Source organism: Thunnus albacares, chromosome 20, assembly GCF_914725855.1.
Source record: "Thunnus albacares chromosome 20, fThuAlb1.1, whole genome shotgun sequence".
NCBI classification, from domain to species: Eukaryota; Metazoa; Chordata; class Actinopteri; order Scombriformes; family Scombridae; genus Thunnus; species Thunnus albacares.
Window position 1 is genome coordinate 15,919,452 of NC_058125.1, and position 21,450 is coordinate 15,940,901.

General features: G+C 40.1%; 1 protein-coding gene across 3 annotated transcripts in view; it reads left to right on the plus strand.

Moving 5' to 3' along the window:
• adkb (adenosine kinase b) overlaps positions 1-21,450 on the plus strand; it is a 108,773-nt gene that overhangs the window by 1,272 nt on the left and 86,051 nt on the right. For 2 of the 3 annotated variants that reach the window (XM_044337595.1, XM_044337593.1), the window contains exons 2-4: positions 2,570-2,644; positions 2,731-2,784; positions 16,667-16,745. In XM_044337595.1, the coding sequence (XP_044193530.1) occupies positions 2,570-2,644; positions 2,731-2,784; positions 16,667-16,745 (208 nt within the window). Of the gene's footprint in view, positions 1-1,046; positions 1,270-2,569; positions 2,645-2,730; positions 2,785-16,666; positions 16,746-21,450 lie in introns of those variants that run through there. The other variant, XM_044337594.1, reaches the window with a different exon arrangement.

Sequence of the window (21,450 nt, forward strand, 5' to 3'; positions counted from 1 at the left end):
GAACAGGCTCCTAAAGAGAGAAAGAAAACGACTTAATGCTTCCAAAGAAATATGCATGTTAACTATACTGTAGCACATTAACATCATTTAACAGTGTATACTCAGCAAATAGTCTATTATTTTCTCGATTAATCAATTAGTCATTAGGTTTATGAAATGTCAGAAAATGGTGAAAAATGTCGATCACTGTTTCCCAAAGCCCAAGATCCAACCTCAAATATCTTGTTCTGACCCGACCAACACTCCACAACCCAAAGATACTCTGTTTACTATCATAAAAGACTAAAGAAACCAGAAAATATTCACATTGAAGAAGCCAGAAACCAGAGAAGTTTTATACTTTTTTTCTTTAAAAATAACTCAAAACGATCATTTGATTATCAAAATAGTTGCCGATTAATTTTCTATTATTCGACTAATTTTTGTAGCTCTAGTAAATAATAAAATTAATCGCTAAATTCCATTTAGCTGCTTTAGTTTCGGAGTCTTGGTATGTTGCATGCTGGCTCACTGTCACACTGTTGGGGTTTACTTGGATAGAACAGAGCCATTGTTAATGTTATTAGTAACACATGTGCTTTTCCTACCATTACAAGTCAAAATATCTGTCTGGAAAAAGGCTTATTGCATTTTTTTGAGCAAGCCATTGAAAAAGCCCTGTCTCTATAGCACGTAGTACTGGATCTTGAGTTAGACAGAAGCATTTGTTTAGAGAATTTCAGGTCTCTGACAGTGTTGTATGGGGACAGAACATCCTTCACTAACTGTGTAGTTTAATTTCTTTGAAATTATGAGAAGAAGGATGTTAAATTACAACTGCATAAGTCCAATACCCCTTTGTTTTCATTGTGGTCCTTAACAAAACTTGCAAAATGCAGGTTTTTCATGTTAAACTTTAACAGTTTAATTATATACAAACATACATATAGTTAAAACTTAACAGTTTAGCCCTTTAAATGTCAGTATTTTACTAATTTGATACTGCTAATGATATTTACCATGTAAAGTGTCCACCTTCTTTCCCAGCTGCCCCAAACACAACATAGACAGCTTTACAATAATTGGAACATATGTAGCCAATCCTATACCAAGAAGCCCCTGAGGCCCGCCCACTTTCTCTACTAACCAGTCAGTGTTGCCCAAAGTGGAGCTACAGTTCCTGTACTCAAAAAGCACGTTGCTTTGACAGAGAGCAGGAAGCAGTTGATCATTTACTCATCAGATTAGGCTGCTTAGTTTTCATCAATTAGACATCATGCCAACTCCAAGGTAAGATCTAAGTGATGCTATCCACCTCCTGATTTCTCAGGAGACAGTTCTGCTTTTAGGATTGTTTTCTTTTTTTTCTCACAGCACTGTCCGTCTTTCAGTGGGTAGTTTGAAAACACTGCAGTAATATTTCTTTGTTTAAGAAAAAACAGTGGATGTGAGACTTTTAGGTTGATCTTACAATTTAGTCTCAAGCTGTCTTCCATAAGTCTAGATCTTCTTATGCCTTCATCCTGTTGTAGATGATGTAAAAGCTAAACTGCTTGCAAGAGAATAATTACTACTCTCGTTGATCTAAACCAGGTTATCACTGTTTGTATCTCATCTTCTTTGAAAGTTGGGTAACCTGTTATAAAGACAGATGTCAGGACTAGACTTTGACCACTAAGATATCATGTTTGGTGAAAATTTCTAGGTAAAAGGTTCATGGAAAAAAAATCCTAATTCTAAAGCTATTCAAAACAGATGACTACTTTTTTCTACTTTAACACATCAGCTTTAGTGTAAGCAGTTATCCTAAAGCAGTGGTTTTCAAAGCTTTTCACGTCAAGGACCCCTAAACTGACACAAATTAGACCACAGACCCCCATTTGATAATATTTTGTCCCAGGGTTGACCATCTGATAAGATTTTTGCTTTGAGATGTTTTATTACAGAAAGTGTATGAAACTCATGACCAAAATAGTCATACATTATGTCATTGGGTTACTTATGGATGTAATTATAGTGAAATTAAATTATTCCCCTTTTTGCTGGGGACCCACTGGGGGTCCCTGGACCCCACGTAGAACCACTGTCCTTTTAAATGACATATAAGTGACTGATGCCTGTACATGAGAATATTGACACCAGTTCTCTTTAGACAATGATAATCCTTTATTTCGATCTTTCCAATATGCTAAAATGCCTGTTTTCACTTGCCTAATCTCCATCTGGGTGTGAAAAAAAATAAACTCTATCATTGGTTGTCTTACATTAGCGCATGAGGGGCGATGAGTCATAGTCAAGATGAGTCAAAAAAAACAATTATTCTTTTATAAGCTCATAAATTTGCCATTGAATGTGTTTTTGTAGTTTTTATGTCTTGCGTGTCGAACATGTGTTGACCATAGAGAGGAGCTCAGGTAACAGAGCCATCAATGAAACCCAGGATCAAACCTAAAGGACGTTTCATTGATTTAACTCAGCTAATCTGAAACAGATGATTTTCTGTATCACAGCAGATTATTTGTTTCCTCTGTTCATTCAGAGCTGTTGAGTGGGAGTTTTTGTAATACAATATGGTTTTGTCTCCACACAGTGAAAACACACTCTTTGGGATGGGAAATCCCTTGCTTGACATTTCAGCCGTTGTGGACAAGGACTTCCTTGACAAGTAAGTAGCTCTTTTGTTTTCTCTGACATCTTCATATTTCTGTGTCTCATCTGACATTATTTATTTTTTTGATTCTTTCCTAAAAGGTACGGACTGAAGCCGAATGACCAGATCCTCGCTGAAGACAAACACAAGGCCTTGTGAGTAAAAACTTCACTGGGACAGCACATACTTCAGTAGTGTAACGCAAAGTGTTAAAATTACATGGAGCCAAATAAGGACACACTGGTCATTCATACCATACTACCATCTTGACACTGTCCGCTGTGCTCAAAATAGCAAGACGGACTTGACACCCATATTTTTCACATACAGAATTTGTGCCAAACTATATCTCTGAATTTACTACTGCTTAGGGCTAAACAGTAGATCTTTACTGCATTCAATATGATTGACACTAGATACATAAATTATCATTATTCATTTATTTAGAGAAGGTTTTGCTAAGGGTGCATGCTCTTTCTCCAGACCCTCCCTCCTTCACGCTGCAAGTGGATGCAACAGTAACATTATATCCTTCCTCGAAAACACAGTTGCATATGCCTGAAAATAGCGCTCAGCACTCTAAAAACATAGACTGTAAACAACAGACTTGGTAAAATTAAAGCAGAAACAAGACTTAATTACTCACTGACCTTACATGGTCCTCTTCTCTTTGTTTGATAGAGTGCAGATGGTGTCTTTTCAGATAATTTGTCTGTGTTAATTTAGTGCAGACATAAAAGTAAACCATCTGTAGGTAAGGTGATGGTGAGAGAGAGAGGTTTTTTGGATTTTCTTTGATGTCTTGAGGATTAGATAGTTTTGCCACTGATAAGTAAATCACATATTCTCCCCCCTCAGGAAAATGTAAAAGTTTGTTCAGTCTTGCCTCTTCTAAATGAGTGCAAGTGTGTTTGATTTGTTGTAATAAAATAATGGAATTATCCGGAATTGATGAACTGGATGCCAAACAATATGTGACTATCTGGAGTTCAAAACTGACAAAATTTTTATGCTTTAAATTGTACACAACAGAATTTTTTTTCTTTGTAAACTAAAACAATCAACTAAGTACAGCAGTTCATGAAAAAATAGACACATACATTGTGTCACAATGTTGAGAAAATCTTGCTGCGTAACAGACAAACAGTAGCCGAATGACTGAAAACATACCTTCCTTGGTTCGGAGTTCAGGTATTGCTTCAGTGAATATTATGATTTTTATTATAAAGCTTTGTCGTGATGAATAATTTCCCATCTTCTACCAAGGGGATGTTGCTACTGCAGCCTCTGTGGTGACTCTCAGCTTCACTAAGAAGATAATGATGAAGCTTACCAGAATACTGTATGTTCTATTCAGACATAGCCTGAAGCCAAATTGCTTGCTGCCACATGGTTGCTGCTCTTGAGCGCAACAAATTATTTTTTTTCAGGCCTTTATTTAACCAGGGTCGATTCACTGAGCACAAATACTCTTTTTAAGGAATTCATCGCTCCACATTCTGACACACTCACACCTCGGAGCCGCCTAGCACAAACACAGTTTTATCTGTTGGATATAAGATAACCACACTCTTATCTGTTGGACACTGAGCAGCTGCACTTGAGCAGTTTGGGGTTAAGAGGCTTGCTCAAGGGCACCTCACCAGTGGTATTAAAGGAGGAGCAAATGTTGCTTTTTCATTTCCTAAACCCAAATTCATCCTGCCGGTCTGGGAATGAAGCCATGACCTTCTGGTCACGAGCCTGCATCTTTAAACTTTGATTCAGCAGTAGTGGACCAGTGCCAGCTAATGGCATTAACTGGTTATTAACTACGGCATGAGCATTTTAGGAAAGAACATTAGCATCATCATCATCATAAAAATTCTTGTTAATGTTAATTTGTGTTAATTCATTTGAGATTTGTAACCATGCTTTTGCAAATCTTAACACAAGTGAGGCGAACAGTTTTACTTGTACTAACAAGGCGGAGAGAGCACTATTTTGGGTACAGTGAGTAATAACCTGAGTTAGAGCCTGACTGATAAATCGACCAGGCTGATATATTGACCGATATTCTGCTTATTGTATATATATCAGTATATCAATAGCATACAGTACTTGTCAAAAGTTTGGACACACCTTCCCATTCACTTGAATGAGAAAGTGTGTCCAAATTTTTGACCGCTACTGTATATAGGCAGCAGATAAACAACAAGAAATTGAAGTACAGATATATTTGAAACTGTGTCACCATTCTATAGTTTGACCACCAGATAGCAGTGACAAGTTTATTTATTAACAAGGGGTTGGGGTTAAACATCCTGCCCAGTACATTTCTTTGTTGCAATTGTTAAGAAAAAACAACTTAGAAATATAAAATGTGTATTTATGTTATGGGTTGTGTAAAGAAAGTCAATATTGGCCAATATATCACAAGATTTTTTTTTAACTTTAAATATATGGTCAGGCAATATGCCCTGAACATGTGCAAAGATATAGACACATGTTCTTGTTCATAGCTCTTGTTACTAGGATTACATTATTGATTTGACCGTGAAACAAAATGCCTTAAAGCTGTCAAATATATACAAGTAAACCTTGTTTTTTTTTACATTTGCCAAAGAGGTTATGTTTGTTTGAATATCTAAAAGTTGTTTTAGTGAAGTTTGGTGGAAAGTTAAGCCATGCCCCAAGGAGCAAGTGATATGTTTTTGGTGTGCAACTAGTATTTTTATATTATTATTGGGTATTTTTGCTGTTTTCTCATGAACTAATGCACTTACCTGAATGAAATAAACCAGGCACATTTATCCCTGATTCTCTGTGGCTGTTTGTAGTGCGTGATGCAGATCTGAATCCAGATGCAGATTAAGCATTTCTAAACATTTTATATTATTAAAATGACAAATTTAGAGGATTGTGCACCCTTGGTGGAGCTGTGTGCTCTAGTTTTAAGAGAGCACATGCTGATCAAACAATGGCAGACCTGAGAAGTAACACGTTTTAAGCGTCAGTGCCACTAAGTAAATCATAGTGTGGTGATTTTAAAATTCTAAAGCACCTAAATAATGCATATAGAGTATAAAGACAGATCAGTACATCAGATCGTCTGTACCTTACAATAGGCTACCTTGTCAGGTCTTGTTACTTGACAAAAGGACACATGTGACCTTGGGTGGCAGCAGCGGCACAAAGCAGCATCATCAGCAGTGTTGTTCTCCTCCAGCACAAAGGCAGCGGTGTTATCTTTAGCCCCACAGACACCGTTCCCTCCACATTCTGCACAAGGTCAGGGCAGGATTAACATGAGGCTTTGGTGGTTAATTCCCAGTACAATGCATTACAATGCATGTCCCCTCCAATACCACACACACACACACCAGCATACCTCGCCATCACGTCTGTCAATTTATATCCACATGTACATGTGGTATTTTTATCACATTGTCCGTTAACTTAGAGCAGTACAGGTAATGTATAACACTTAATATGCTGCCATAATGAGCCACAGTATTCCCATTAATGACGTTTGACATCAACGACATCAATTTCAGACCAATAGGTGCAAAGAGGTCATTCACAAGGTCGATGCTCCAGGGATGAAGAAGAACTTGGCTCAAGTGTTGTGACAAATAACGTAATTGCTAAAAAGTCCACAACAGACTTACAAGTCTAGTCGACTAACACTATTGTTGTGCCTCTGAATCTACAGAGTGTAACACGATTCATTTTTTTCCCATCACCCTGGTGGGAGAGAGATCATTGGATGCAGTGCACTGTGGCCATGTCTGAATTCAATTATCTAGTCACAGCAGAGCCCATATAATCCTGTTGTGGTTGAGAAATTGCCTGCTGTACAGTAGAAACCATCAACATTGCTGTTAGTCCTGGCTGGGGACTTAATGTTTTTTTTTTTCCTTGAATAAGTGTCAACTGTGACTTTTGATGCATTTTTATTTAGCTTTAAATGCTTTTTAAGTTATTAATTTCCACTTTTTATTCAAACTATCAGCATTTTTTTCACTAAGGAAACTAGAGTTGAAACGAATAGTACATTTGATTAGTTGATCAACAGTGTAATACGATCGTTTATCATTTATTGCACTAAAATGCCAAACAATCAGCTGATTTTAGCTTCTCAAATATGAGTTTACTTCTTGTCTCTGCTTTATGTCACCACAAATGGAATTTGGACTCTTTTTTTTGGACAAAACACTTTGAAGACATCAACCTGTTATGGTCATTTTTCACTATTTTCTGACATTGGACTAAACAATTCATTTAGAAAATAATCATCAGATTAATTGATAATGACAATACATGTTAGTTGCATTCCTGCTTATGATGGGAATTTTTTTTTTCAATGCTGTATATTTTAAGAGTGAATGATTAATGGTGTAATTGAAGAAATAATCAAGAGATACAGGAAACTGATAATTATATTAGCAACATTAGCTGCAGCCCTATTGAAAAACAGTAGAGGATCTGCTCTGCTGTAAATACACACTTCCTGTGTCTAGGGAACGCCTAGTGGTTAAGACGCATACCATGTAACCACAATTTGAACCGGGGTTTGTTTCCAGCCCGGGACCTCTGTTGACCTCTCATTTCTTCCTCTCTCATTTCTCTCTTCCTGTATCTATACTATCCAATATTGACAAAATGGCCCCCATCTTAAGCACTGCAATAACCTCATCACTCTTTGCTCTGTATGAGGCAGCTGCTGCTTCTCAGTACTTGTATTTTATACAGCATTTATACAGTGTTGTAGTTGGTGAGTTATATTCCAGTAAATGCGTAGTTCTTGCACTGTAAATGCTTTTATGTAGATGATATTTCCATGGTGGTTTGAAATTAGGATATGAGAGGAAACCAACTAACCAAAACGCTGTCTGCGACTTCCTGTCTACGTGTCTTGACATGTATCATTTTATATTACCGTGGTTGATATTGTCAGGTCTTCGTGCTTTAGATGTTGCTCATTTTTTTTATAGACAATGCTGCCATCATGTGGCTTAAAATGTAAGTTTTATGTCTCCAAGTTAAGGTATATCTTTAATGGATTTACCTTTTTAACTCACATATATTTGGGGTAGATACTGTCTTTATCTCAGATGATCAGACAAATGAAATCATTCTAGGTTAAGTTGTACAGTATTATCTACTTAAGTGCTGGCTATTTTTCGTTCACAATGTTGCATTTTATCTTTGATCGTAGGCCTTTAAAATATTTATGTTAGCAGCAGATGGATATTTCATTTTAAACTTTTCTCTCAGTGTTGAATATAATAGAAAAAGGGGCATATACCTTTTAAGTCCAGCAGGGGGCAACAGTAGCCTGCTGTTTCTACCCCAAGGAGGCTCCATAGGAAACAACATGTCAACATAATGAAAACACGCCTCTTTCTGCAGGAGATTATAATGTGGGCAAATAGACATTTTATTTCAGGATAACTAGGCATTACAGGTTGTTTAGAACACACAGCGTTTTATAATATACCATCCACTCAAACCGTCTTGGGCTTGTTAACCATATCATATTAGAGCTAATGATTATTAGTGTGTCAAATGAGTGAGTCATTGTTACACTGAGTGTATTGTCACCTCCGTGGGGGTAAAAAAAAAAAAAAGATCGGCTGGCTCCTGAATATTAGTCCCGTTCAAACATTTGTTTTATGGCTCCCTCTGTTCAACGATAATTAATTGTTTACTTTCTCATCTCTGGATGATGGCGTGACTCTTTTCAGAGGTTGTTTGCTCACAGCAATTAAGTTCATCAGTGCTCATCCCCCCCTCCTCCTCCTCCCACTGCCTCTCTCCCTCTCTCTACTCCCCCTCTCTCCCTCATTTTCTCTCTTTCTCTGTGCTAAATGCAGATTAGCAGCGTCACAATCGCATCCAGAATGAGAGTAAACTCCTCATTATGCCGTGTGACCCTCTGCTGCATGAATAATTCAGGGCTGCAGCGTTAGTGGCTGGCTGTTATTAGCATTCCGGATGGCGACGGAAAGAGAGAAAGAGCGAGAGAGAGGGTGGGAGGCTCATATCACTGACAGGGCTGACTCAGGGGGATCAGCGCTGGATTGAGACACACATCACACACACATCATCACACGACACAGGAGATCAGTGGAGGTGCCTCTCCACTCACACACCCCGCTGTCTGTGTACATCTTACACACCCCTGCTGCTGACGTGCAGCTCAATCTGCTTACTGGGAGGAAAACAACAAAGGCCTCTCTTACTGAGTACATGCTAAACACTCTGGCTCCTGGTTGTGTGTGTGTGTGTGTGTGATAGATTCTGCTCTGTAAACACTTGACTCTACCCCCTTCCCCCCCCCCTATTTTTAAAAAAAATATATAACGGAGTGAATCGTGAGTGCTTGAAACCCCCGGCGGAGCTATCCTGGTGTGTCAGGGAGGAGAAACACTCCCTCCGTGTGTGTGTTTGTGTGTGCTCACATGCAAGCATGCGTGCAGAAGCTGCATGTGCTTGCCATGGTGCCACTTCACTGGATGCACTCATGCTTGACTGAGTGTGTAGACACATTACAACCCCCTCCTTTTTACTTCCCAGCTCCCTTGTCTGTTGCTGAGTGCTGTACTACAGTACTTAAACTCACCTCCACCGGCCCGCTGGGGGGTCAGAACATCCGACTCCCCCTGCCGCTGAGGGCAAAGGTCGTGGGCCCGCATCCATCGGCCGACCTCTGAGCCAAAGAGAGAGTGCAGAGATTAATAGCACTCAACTGGTAATTGAGACATCAGAAACATGTTCAGCCGCCAACCGCGCTGCTCTTGATGTTTTATTGATATGCATGAATCTGACGATTTGGGGCGCTTGCATGAATCTGACATGCTCACCAGGGCTGTACTCAGCTGTAAGGAATGTGGATCTAGACCTGTTCAATTATAAAACAGGAAAACTTTTCAAATAATGGAAAGAGAAAAAAAAGCCCCATATCTTGTTCTGCTGTTGTTGTTTTCTCTCTTTTTTTTTTCGATGGAATGGGATAACTCCCCGTGATGCAGGGTGATTGCGCTGCACTTAAAGCATGCATGCTGCATCATGAGAGATGGCTGATGCAATCATAATTAAGGCTCGTCCTCGCTGGAGCTGCAAATTCCTGCCTCTTGTTGATGGCAGCTGCCAGCAGGTGGTGCCAGAAGGAAACATCACAAGTCAAAGGAGGTGTAACAGACATAATCCACATCTCTGTGCATGTGGGCGTCCCCCCACCCCTTCCTCCTCCCCACCTCTCCCTCCAACTCTCCCTTTTTAAAGAGCGTTTTATAATTAAAATGTGGGCGTCTCAGCCAGTACATACAGCGTGTTCAGTTCAGAAAAGCATGCTCAGGGCTATTTTTAGTCATCTTTGATCCCCAGCAGCCACACAGGAAAAGCCACTGATGGCAGCAGCCTTTATACATCTAGGCTAGTTAGTATACTATCTGTGCTGATCATTTCTCTACACCTAGCCTGTGCGGGGGTAGAGATAGGCCTGACTGGTGAGCAGCAACACTCCCCGTGTGTTTAAAGTTCACACTGGGCCATATGGTCCCCACAGTAGGGGGTGTTGGTGGAATTATTCACACGGAGCGCTCTGAATCACCGAGATCCTGGTATCAACCTCCAAGATAAGGGGAACGTCTCAAAGGCTTTGTGCTCCGGCTTCAAATCTCAATCCTCAAGAGAACACCAGAAGCCCCATCCTTGCTTACACACTCCCTCTTCCCACTGTCTCCCTGAATGTGTCCCTCTTTCTCTCTCTCTCTCTCTCTCTCTCTTTCATATCATCACACACTCTCACACTCCCTCTCCCAAATCCACACAGTACAGTGTGACAAACAACGCCACCCTCTGCAGCGCGAAACCAAAAACCTGTGACATTTTAGAGGAAATAATATGAACTCATCCTCCATGACCAGATTTTGCCCCCATTGCCTAATCCTTGAGTGCAGCCTAATTAAGTACAAACAGCAGTCCTCGGTTAATGCCAACAAATGGGCTGCTGCTGCTGCTGGATCGGCCGATTATTAAAGGGATGCACATTTGTTGTTTCTGCATTCTAATGCAATTACTCACCCATTATGACCATGTAATTGTGCAGTCATTAATTGTGCATCCAGTCTATAATGTAAAAAGGCTATCCGCGGCTGGAGTCGTGGCGTTTTTTTTTTTTTGTTGTTTTTTTGTTTTTTTTGCACCGAGGGAATTGAAGCTGAATAGGGATTTACCCAAATGGATTGAGATACCTGAACTATGGCGATATCGTAATGCTTTTGTGCCGATCAACATTCATCCCTTACTGTAGTCTATTAAAAACATGTCAGAGGACGGGAACAAGGCCTTGCTCACTGTTTGAATCATGACTCATTTGTGTTCAGTACTTTTGTGTGCTTCATTCTTCGCCCATCTATTCCCATCCTGCCCTAATGTTCCACTGATAAGAATGTCCTATTCATTCTGCGTTCCTCACCGGTTGCTAGAGAGAGAGAGACACTCTACAGGCATTGAATGAAAAGCACATCTATTTCTGAGGGGGAGCGCGAGCACGGTAGAAGATAATTATTGATTTGAAATAAGAAAAGATAAGGCTCAACCTTGAGCAGCCTGGTGATAGCGCGCAGAACAGAATAATTAATGGGCCTGTCTTGTGTCGGGACAAGCTTTCACACTGAGACGAACGTATTGATTTTAAACAGATAAACTGCGTAACCCTTTGTGAAGGGTTTGACAAACAATTTAATTGGGGGGAAAAACAACAATATTCCTCACCCTTTCCATCTCCCTTTCATCACGTCCCCAAGCTGTTTTTCCTCTGCCTGACCTATGGAAACAATTACTGTGCATCAGGCCTTGTACTGCCTCCAGACTACCAAGGAAGGCTGGTGTAGGATCCACACACTGATTGGGGAATCTAATCAATGGTGGAACCTGTCTCCACTCCAGGTGCCTCTGTTGAAACTGGGATTACTGAATCCTTTTAGCTGTATTGCCCCCTCTCTGCTTGTGTCAGACAAAGAGAAAGATGGATCTGCCTGTTTAAATGTACCTGCCTACTATAGTTGAAGCAGAGATAATTTACTGTTCCTGTACAACCCTCCTCCTTCCTAATCCCTAAGGAGAGCAGCAAAGGAGTCCCAGTCCTCTCACTTCTTCCCTTGCCCTCCCCTGATTAGCGATAGGGGCTGTTTGATCGTGTTTCCCTGCCTGTCCTTGTGATTTGTAAGCTGTTTAAACGTGAACGAGGCAATTAAATAAGGACGAACAGCGCGGAGGAGAGTGGGCGCCGCGGTGATCATTAGCGATGAATTACCCTGGTGTGCACTCAAACACTTGGGAGGACTTTCAGGTGGACCACTCCCGAGGATCCAGATCCAATCTAGCCATTGATTAACAGAGACTTGTTCTTCCTGTGAAATCACTCGACGGGGATTTTAGGGCACTCATCCGGTCTTATCAAGATAGGCTAACATCAAAGCCGAATGAAGAGGGATTGGGTAAATGGGCTCGCCTTGCCCTCCATGTAAGAGACTTAAGAGGAGCAAATCTTGAATTATTGTCTCATGTAAATAATCTACTAGGCTCATTTTTTGGGAGAGGTGAGAGAGGAACTCATGAGTCACTTGGAGCGGAGAACACTCATAGTACTTTGGAAGCTCTCATATTTCCCTTGATGGGAAACAACGGTGGGGGCTCCATTCCCAGGAATGTAAACAACACGATGTTCCTGACTTGTGTGATCTGCCCCAACAATTTGAATGTGTTAAGCCGCGGAGATGTAGAGGTATTAGTTTTCGAGGAGGACTCTCAATATCCTCTGAATACAAATATTGCATTCAGTAGACTAATTCCCCTAATTTGAATATGATTTGATTTAAGCTGAATAAATAAGTGCCTCTATTAGTCTCCAATTGGAAGGTATGAAATTGAAAAATAGCACAGTGCCTTTAGTGAAGAGTGGTATTTAACCACAGTGTCAGGGGCAGTCTCTTGTAAAGCACATGTTATATAACACAGACTGTCCATACATTAGTGGAATGCATGGCATAGTTGGAATTGCTCTTCCATTTAACAACACCACTGGGTTTTAAAAGCAGAGGTTACTGGCTGAGGACATTTTGTTCAAAACAATTTCTTTTTCTCTGTTCCCTCCCATCACCGAGTGAGCTTAGACTGCAGTGGATGGAAAGGGATTTTCTCTCCCTAAATGGCCAAGGGGGCCGTTTACGGTGTCACTACTATGGGATCACATGATGTTTGAGGGTGTAAAGGTCTCGAGGCAGCTGCTCCTTTTCGGATGGGATTTTCGAGGCGTCCAAGAGCAGGGCCCCATGCTGTCTGCACTGAAAGGTGGAGCAAATACTTCTAGGAAGAAAAAAAGGCTGAAATCCTCAGAAGCTGGGTGTCTATTTGAAATGGGTTCTGGAGTCCCTCGGCTGCCTTCATGTTATAAACACCCACAGTGCTCAAATTCTTCCTTTGTCAAGGAGTCATAACAGGTGTCTCAGGAAGGAGTTTTTTCCCCGGTTAGCATATTTTCCACTTGCATGGAAAGTTTTTTTCTTTATTAGGAACATTCTGCCCTGGGTAGACCCCTTGCCTTGAGACATGATATGCAGACTTTCTTTGAAGCAGTAAAGGTTACTTTCACACTTGCTCAAAATTCGGCCATGCCTAGTTAAACCAGGTTGTGCTGAAGTATTGAACACCTCTGGCTGACATATGTTGGTAAGCCACAATCCAGTTTGCATACAGATTACTCCTGTTTCCAGCGCGTATATTTAAAAGTGTGTTAAAATAGACAAAACATATTTCTACATTCAACCTTAAAATTCAAGTTTCAAACATGCAACCTTTAACCTCCCATGAAAAGGTTTTTTTTTTTAATCCTAAAAAGGGAATGCATTGGCACTGTGTAGCAAAGCCTTTACATAACCAGCCCCCCTTGTGATTACACTCAGGCATTTTCTCAACAACTCCTCTCACTCAGTTAATTTAAGGTGGAATTACACACAACGCCAGTGGGAATGGTGTGGTGCACCTTGAACTATTTACCATGTCATTGGATTTTTTTTCCCTGATGTAAATACACTTACAAATGGACAGTCTTCAATTTGCAGTTGAGAAAAAAAAGCCAAGGACCTCCTAATGCAGCGTATCATTTTGACTGCAGTTAGGTCAATTTCCTTAGTAGGGTGGACACGTTTATATAGCCAGCCCCCTGGGAGGCTGTTTGTGTGAACGATGTGGAGAATACACATTATTCATGTTCTCAGCTCCCCAGATAAAGACTCTATCTCGCAGTATAGCCCAGCTTTACCTCACGTTACACATAAGCATTGAAGCTATTGATGTCTGAAACTGCAGTGCGATGGAAAATACCGAAATAATAGAACTGTCTACAGTGTTTCACTGTAGACCAAAGTGTCTTCCTGTGGTTTATGTTTCAAAACGTGTTTACTCCCCATCCCCCAGTGTCATGTCTGTTTTCTTGACTCATTGTGTTTAGTCTCTTACAGTCATTTTAAACTTTGTTGTAGGGTTCAGACATCACATCAGATGCAGCCTCTCCCTAAACAATTTATATGGCTATGGGGGTTTTGTACACAAGAAAATTGTAAAACTTGTTTTTCTAATTGCATTGAAAATATCACCTATGAAACACAAAATAATGGCCTATCTCTGCCAAGTGAAAGATGAATAGTTCATTTTATTTCTTGCATCCATTTGAGGAAGCAGTTTAAGTTCCTCAAAAGTAAATTTCTCTACTCATCTTGCTTTAATACTGTATGGCTAACTGCAACCATGTGTGGACAATGTTCCTCCTTTGCTTTTATCAAGCTGACATTTAGACCCTAACTGCCTCTTTTCAACTCCAGCAACATTTGTGGTCAAGTATCCCATTCAACGAAATCCAGCATTTGCTTGCTGCTTTTTTTTTTCTGCCTCTTTTTATTTTTAAGCAGTTTATATAAAAAAAACTTTTAACTGTAGTGTCACAGTTGAAGGATGGCAAAAATCGCAGGTTTATTATACTGCAAGGTTAACATACTGCTGTCTTCTTTACAGCCAGGAAAGAAAAATAAATCGATCATTTAACCTGGTGATTCCCAACTAGGGCTACTTCTGCTGTTACCAGGGGTGTGTGGAAAGATCGCTTAATTCGTTTGAAAAGATACAAATATAAAAATATATCCACAAGTAAGCTGTAACATCTGAACACTGTCTTGTGACTGAGAATCTGGGAAATTAGTTAACAAGTGAGCTGAAAGGTCTAACAGATAAAAATAAGGAATAAACTATTGTCAGCTAAAAGTAACATCAATGGTTTGAAATAGTAAAGTAATAGATAAATGGTTGAATTAGCTAAGTGGCTAAATGGTGAGAATAGATAATAGATATATTAGCTAAAAGTAATTGTTACTTAAGCAAACTATTTCAACTGTTTAGCCAACTGTTGAAATAGTTAGCTAAAAGTACATACTTTTAGCTAACTATTAATAGAAATGCAAAGTTGACCAAACTGACCTTTACAACATTAACATTGACAGCTAAATTGTATGAAAACATGCATATATAAAGCGTATTGTTTTATATAATTAATAGTGTTAAATAACATCAAGTTCAGTTCAGATAAAGTTCAGATTCAGCCCCATGATTTTGTGCATACATCAACTATTTGATATCATTAGATATCCAATAGGTTCAGGTATCATTGGATAATTCGTAATTCATTTGTAATTCAAAAACCAAAAAAACAGTAAGTCTGTTATTTATTTCAAAACAAAAAACAAAAAAACGTTTTTGGTGTCAGAATCAAATAACGAAAAACCAATCAAACCCGGCCCGTTTTTGGTTTTTGCCGTTTTATCGTTATTCCTTTTTGGATTGAATATCGAACAGGTCTGCAGACATCAAGCCAATTTGTTTTTGCGTGTCCAGGTATCATCGGATAATTCGTAATTCATTTGTAATTCAAAAAGTACAGTCAATACAATAGATTAAAAAACTAGTATAAAAAACAAACTAACTAACTATCTCAACTGCCCTATTAATAATCTGAATGTTAACACTAGCATGTTGGCATGATAATGATAATGTTAATTGCTAATGCTGGCTAACATAGAGCAACATTAGCATTCATTTGGAGTTGTGTTTGTGTTTTTCTAATTCATTTAGTTAAGTCCAAAATTTCCCTCCCCTTGTAGCTCTGTTTTAGTCTCCACCAACTCCTGTGAGAAATATTTGATTCTTTAGCTGCTGTATGCTCTACTATACCAGCTAGTCGCTTACTTTGTCTGTTTGCCATTCGGTGCTTGGCAAGTAGTCGTGTTTTCAGTGGGTTTATCAGAGCTTTTCACCTGCTCGCTGTCGTTTGATCCATTGAAAATATTGATTAGTGCAGCTTTATGTAAGTTTGACACGTTACCATGCAAAGATTCTGTCAACATGCTAAATTCAGTAATGTTAACCCTAACCCTGTAATATTTCAGTCTGGCATGTTAGCATGCTAGCTTTAGTATGTTAACAGGTAGGCATCCTAACTTTAAGATGTGCTGTTGGTTTACTAAGATGTGTTTATCATGTTAGCAGGTTACGATGCTAATATTTGTATTTTAGCACTTTATGTTAGTCCAGCTCAAATTACCGCTGATCAAGATTCACTGTAAAATATGATGTTGATAGTGATAAAAAGGTCAGGGGATCATTAGAGTTGTTAGGATTCATCCTCTGGAGACCAAGAATGTCTGTTCAAAATTTCACTATGGATATTTTCATATGCTTTATGTTCACAGCTGCTCTTCAACTGTGCAACCTCTCCTAATGGGTTTTATACTGACTAATCTGTGGTGCTTATAAAATACAAAATCTCCTCCTTCCTCCTAGGCATGTTGTAATGTGTTTTTAAAAACAATGCTGATGTCATAGGTAGTTGTATCCGCAATTTTCACTTAGACTCTATCAGCAGGTCTGGTCTAATTAACCTTGAATGTTATCTTTTGTAAAAAAAAAAAAAAAAAAAAAACTACTTGTACTTTCTTTCAGGTTTGAAGAAATTGTCAAGAGGAGCAAAGTTGAATACCATGCAGGTGGCTCTACCCAGAACTCAGTGAAAATTGCCCAGGTTAGTCTTCTCTGGCTCTCTGCAGTGTACCTGAATGTGTTTTGAATATACAGTGGTATGCTTGTAATCTTAGATTTGTCAGCCTGGCAGTCCTGGAAATACAGAGCATAGCTGCACAGCATGTCGACACATTACAGTTTTAGGTGTTGTGAATTCATCAGACCTGCCATGGAAAGAGAAAGGCGGGCAGAATTCATAATATTTGCAGTGTTATCTAGTTGGCCTAATTTCCTGAGACATATCAAACATCAATTAGAGAGAATTACAAGTAGATGCAATTAACATGTCACAACAAATTATATAAAATAAATGCTGATCTTCTCCCTGGCTGTTAGACAGATTTGAGCATCTGAAAGAAATTGGTGATTGTCCAAATCTAAAATGGCAATCTGAACTTGAGAAGATTATTCACTGAATCCTTTTAAAAAAAAACAAACAAAAAAAACAACTGACTGCAGTAAGTCTGTGAATTTGACATGCAGTGATTAGCTGCTGATAAGGCTTTGGTCTGTTCACAATAAACAAAGAAAAAGCAACCAGCTGAAAAATAATTGTCTTCTAAGGAGAAATGAGTGCAGAAGCTAATTGAGAGGCTGATGTTTGTGGAAGTGTAGACTCTTTCTTGTGTGTGGGTTTTCGTTTGTTCGTGTCATTAGCGTGTGTAGAGTTCATACAGTGTTTGTACACATGCGCTTGTGTGTGAGTGTATGAGTGCTTGTGTGTGTGTGTGTGTGTGTATTTAGGACAAGATAGATACAGAGAGAGGGAAAAGATAGCAGGCAGACCCTCAGGCTGCCACCATCTCCATGCTTTGGAGACAGTAAACATCCTTTAAAGAGAGACGCGGAGCTGTGTACCTCCATGCAAACACTCTTTAATTATCAAGATCAGAAGCGTTTGCATAAACCTCAGTCACTCACAGACATTAACTGCCAACTTGATTTTATTCTTTGAGCAACAACTCCTCTCTTTTTCTAAAATGTTAAGTCTTGTGTGCTCCACGCAGTTGGATTTTAAAAACCGCTAGACTCACTTTTCCACCAGAGTTAACCTTGAAAATTTTAATTGCAGAATTTTCAACAGAGATTTTGTCATTACAGTAGCTTAAGCCATAGAGTCAGTTCGGTCCGCCTCAGTTAAGACATAGATCTTGACAAGCATTTTTCATGTTTTATTTAAGAAGCCACCAAAGGAGCTGCCCCAAGGTGTGTATCAACTCTTGTGAAATCAAGAGATTTTTATTGCTGGCCCTTACTGGAGGAAGAGTCGTCATGCCCTCTGTGCCCTCTGAGAAGCGTTCAGTCAACTAAAATTGGTCTTATAATGGCATGGCAGACTCCAGTCAAATGTTATTCTACTCTGTTTATTTGGATATTTACCCCCTTTAGAGGGAAGATGTAGTGCTGATTCTGAAATGCTCAAGATAACAAGAGTGTTTTCGTCCCACACCCAGAAGTCTCAGAAACAGTTTCTGTCAATATATACCTTGAAGCGCTGACTTTTCCACATTTCACTTTCAGGTGATGGTGTTCTTTTATGAAAAATGTATAATGCATAACTGGCTCCCAGATTATCACATTGTAGCACCTGCAATATGTGAAACTTCAAACCCTGCTGTATTGTGGAAGCTGAACCTTCAAACACGAATGATATGCACTGCAGCACTGAATCCACATCAAAGGGCCCACTGACTAAATGAGATGCTCGATCCAGGTCAGGTTTGCTCAGGAGCACCATCGCCGCTGGAGGAGAGAGAGAAGTGTTCAGAGGCTTTGCACAGGAATCGCTGCACACGCTGGGAAAACCCAGGGTGTGGGAGGATCAATGCCTTCGCCAGTAGAACTCGTACTTTCCTCCAAAACCCAACCGCTTCATCGGAGGCTGTAATAGGTTAAATACTGCCGCTTCATCCGAGTTAAGATTTCTGCACTATCAAGGAAAACCTAAACCTCGGCTTTAAGAAGATGCAGAATCAATGGTAATTGGATTTAGTCAAATGAGAATTGACCAAGCTGAAGCTTAGACGGATAAGTATTGTTTTCCTCTAACCACCGTCTCTGCCCCACTCTTTGATTGAAATCATCCGTTGCAGTGTTTGCTAGTCATCAATTGGTTGTACTCAATGCTATCTTTAGCACTGGGACATGTACTTTTTTTTGTATTTTTCATGCATTATGGCTCCTGTCAGTACTTATCCATATTCAAAGCAAACATCATGACAAACTAGAAGTCCCATGTTAGATCTATCAGCACATTTGTACTTCCTTAGCCGTGCACCGGTGCTCCTCAATAAGCCTTAGATCTTGTTTGGATCAAGTCAGTGAAGTTGCAAGCTTGTATGCAGAGCTCTCTGGCTCTGATTCTTAAGAAAAAGAAAAAAAATGCAATGATAGAAGTGGTTTGGAAGTTGTTGCCTTTGCCCAGACTCTAACAAACACCATGCCCTGAAGGGGCATCCAACATAAAGGCTCACCTACTGGATGTTGCAGGGCTGTAAGGTAACAAAAACCAGCCCAGCGTTGCTTGCTCACATACAGCCTCACACATCAAAGGGCTTCTGCTCAGATAGGGCGAGGCGGGAAACAACAATCATATTTTTTTTTTTTCCAGTCATTTACAAAGTTGTTTCTGAGCATGTGATCCAGAATTTGGTGCCGCCGAGCACACGTGGTGTTTATCACAGGTGACAGAATCGGTGGGGGGAGTCAGTTGACTGGAGGGCTGTATCAAGAAGCACAGTCAATTCATTTAGACAGAACATCAAAGTCCTCCAACAGCTCCTTAGGGCCCAGAGATTGAAGTCTGAGCAGACAGGCTCATAGGGAGTTATTGCCGCTGCCAGGGAAGTAGATCCTACCCAGAGTGTCTTGTGTAAATCGTGCATTCTCATTATGATCCTCACAAATCAACATCATTGACATTTTATTTCTCTGCTCTGTAAGCAGACTGTACCCGTTCACCAAAGGGACAAATTGTTTTGTCTAAATGCCGTAGCTGTGAACGCGTCACCACAAGATATGATTAAGTATGTTCCCTTTTCTTTATTTAGATTTTGTGCGATGTTTGCAGTCTACATCATCAATTCACTGCGATGTCTTAATTATTGTTTAAAAGTGAAGGCTTTTGAAAAATCTGCCGTCTCTGTTATGGTTGTGATGCCTGTTTAACATTTCCTCAGACTTGGTCAATCGTGGAAGGGGTGAATGGGGCCCAGGCTTGGATGTTGGCTCTGAGCTCCTAATTGGAAACGCATGTGCACCACACTGTTGAAAGTTCTATTTAAAAAACAGAAAAACCCCACAGCACTACTTGACTTCGAAAAAGCTCCTCACCAGCTCATATTTTGTAGGGGAATACTTAAACTGGGTTTGATGTCTCATTGAAGGCATTGACTTATTTCTCGGGGTGAAAATATTCCATGACCTAATGTTTGGCTTTTACAGCTCGTTTTGTTAAATAAATAAAGAACAGCAACTCGCCTCTATTTGAATGGGCTAAATGAAGAAATGCCTATGTCTGGTACCACTTAGAGAAAAAAGGACAGTGAAGGAGAAAGAGTGGAGCTTTTGTGTTCAAACTATGTGACTGAACTTTCAGGAGGATGTGCTTATTTCGCTAAAAGAGGGCATTCACAATTTTACCGTTGCTCGCCGTTTTTACTTTACTTTGCTCACACCTAATCATTAACGTCAAGACAAATATTCTTTGTCTGTGATGAGACTTGAAGTGCTTTTGAGACATTTGATGGCGGTTCATTCTTTAGCTTCTGGGATCAACACAAGAGCTTTGACTCTTTTGTTTTGGTTTTTGATCACATTGAGTGAGCTTGTAGTTGCATAGATCTCGCGCAGCTGTGCCGAAATAAGCATGCTAATGACCGATTAAAACCTGAACCCTGGTGGGCCTTTGAGTCGCACGCAGCAGAAATCAAGCCTCTCAAGTATGCGCCTGTTGTTAAAGCAAAAGCCTCTTGTTTGTTTTAAGACAGGTTAATTGCAGAACCACTGTTAGCACCCGCTCTGAGCCGTTTTATGGCGCCGGGGTCTTGCCGTTTCCATCCCATTACGAAGCAGTGGAAGGTCACAGTCTGTTAAGCATCTTGTGAGAGATGCATGAAACCAAATGGATTTTTTTTTTTTCTTTCGCTTTTCCATTCCCATCTCCGCTCATTCTAGACATTCCAGGTGTGCAAGTATGCACTTGAGGGGGGCTGCCATTGTTTTCCTCGGCACAAGCAGCGGAAGCAAAAAACGCCTCATTCGCTTTGATGAGCGATGTGTTCATGCGTGGGCTTCAATGTCACCCGCCATGAGGCAGCTGTGAAGTCGCAGCTCACGTCTGTGGTGCCATTTACTCAATGATGAAGTGGGGAGATCTCTGTTGGTTCCACATCCACCTCCCCTTTACACACACGTACGTACACACACTGTCTGAGCATGTGTTCCTCCCACCTCAACTGTATTGTGACTGTATGTCACAGTTAATACCAGCGTGCATTAAATCTCAGGCTCTATGATCACAATGATAAGGGTTGACTGGGCGATTATGCAAGGCTTTGTCATCAGAGGGATTTGTTAACAGCCGATGGCCCCGCCGCGTGGCACCTTCTTTCTTGTGTTTCCTTGAATTTGACTTTAACACAAAAATAACTGTTTGATTAAATATTTCTCTCAGATGCGCAAGATTTGTGTTGCCCCGGCGAAAA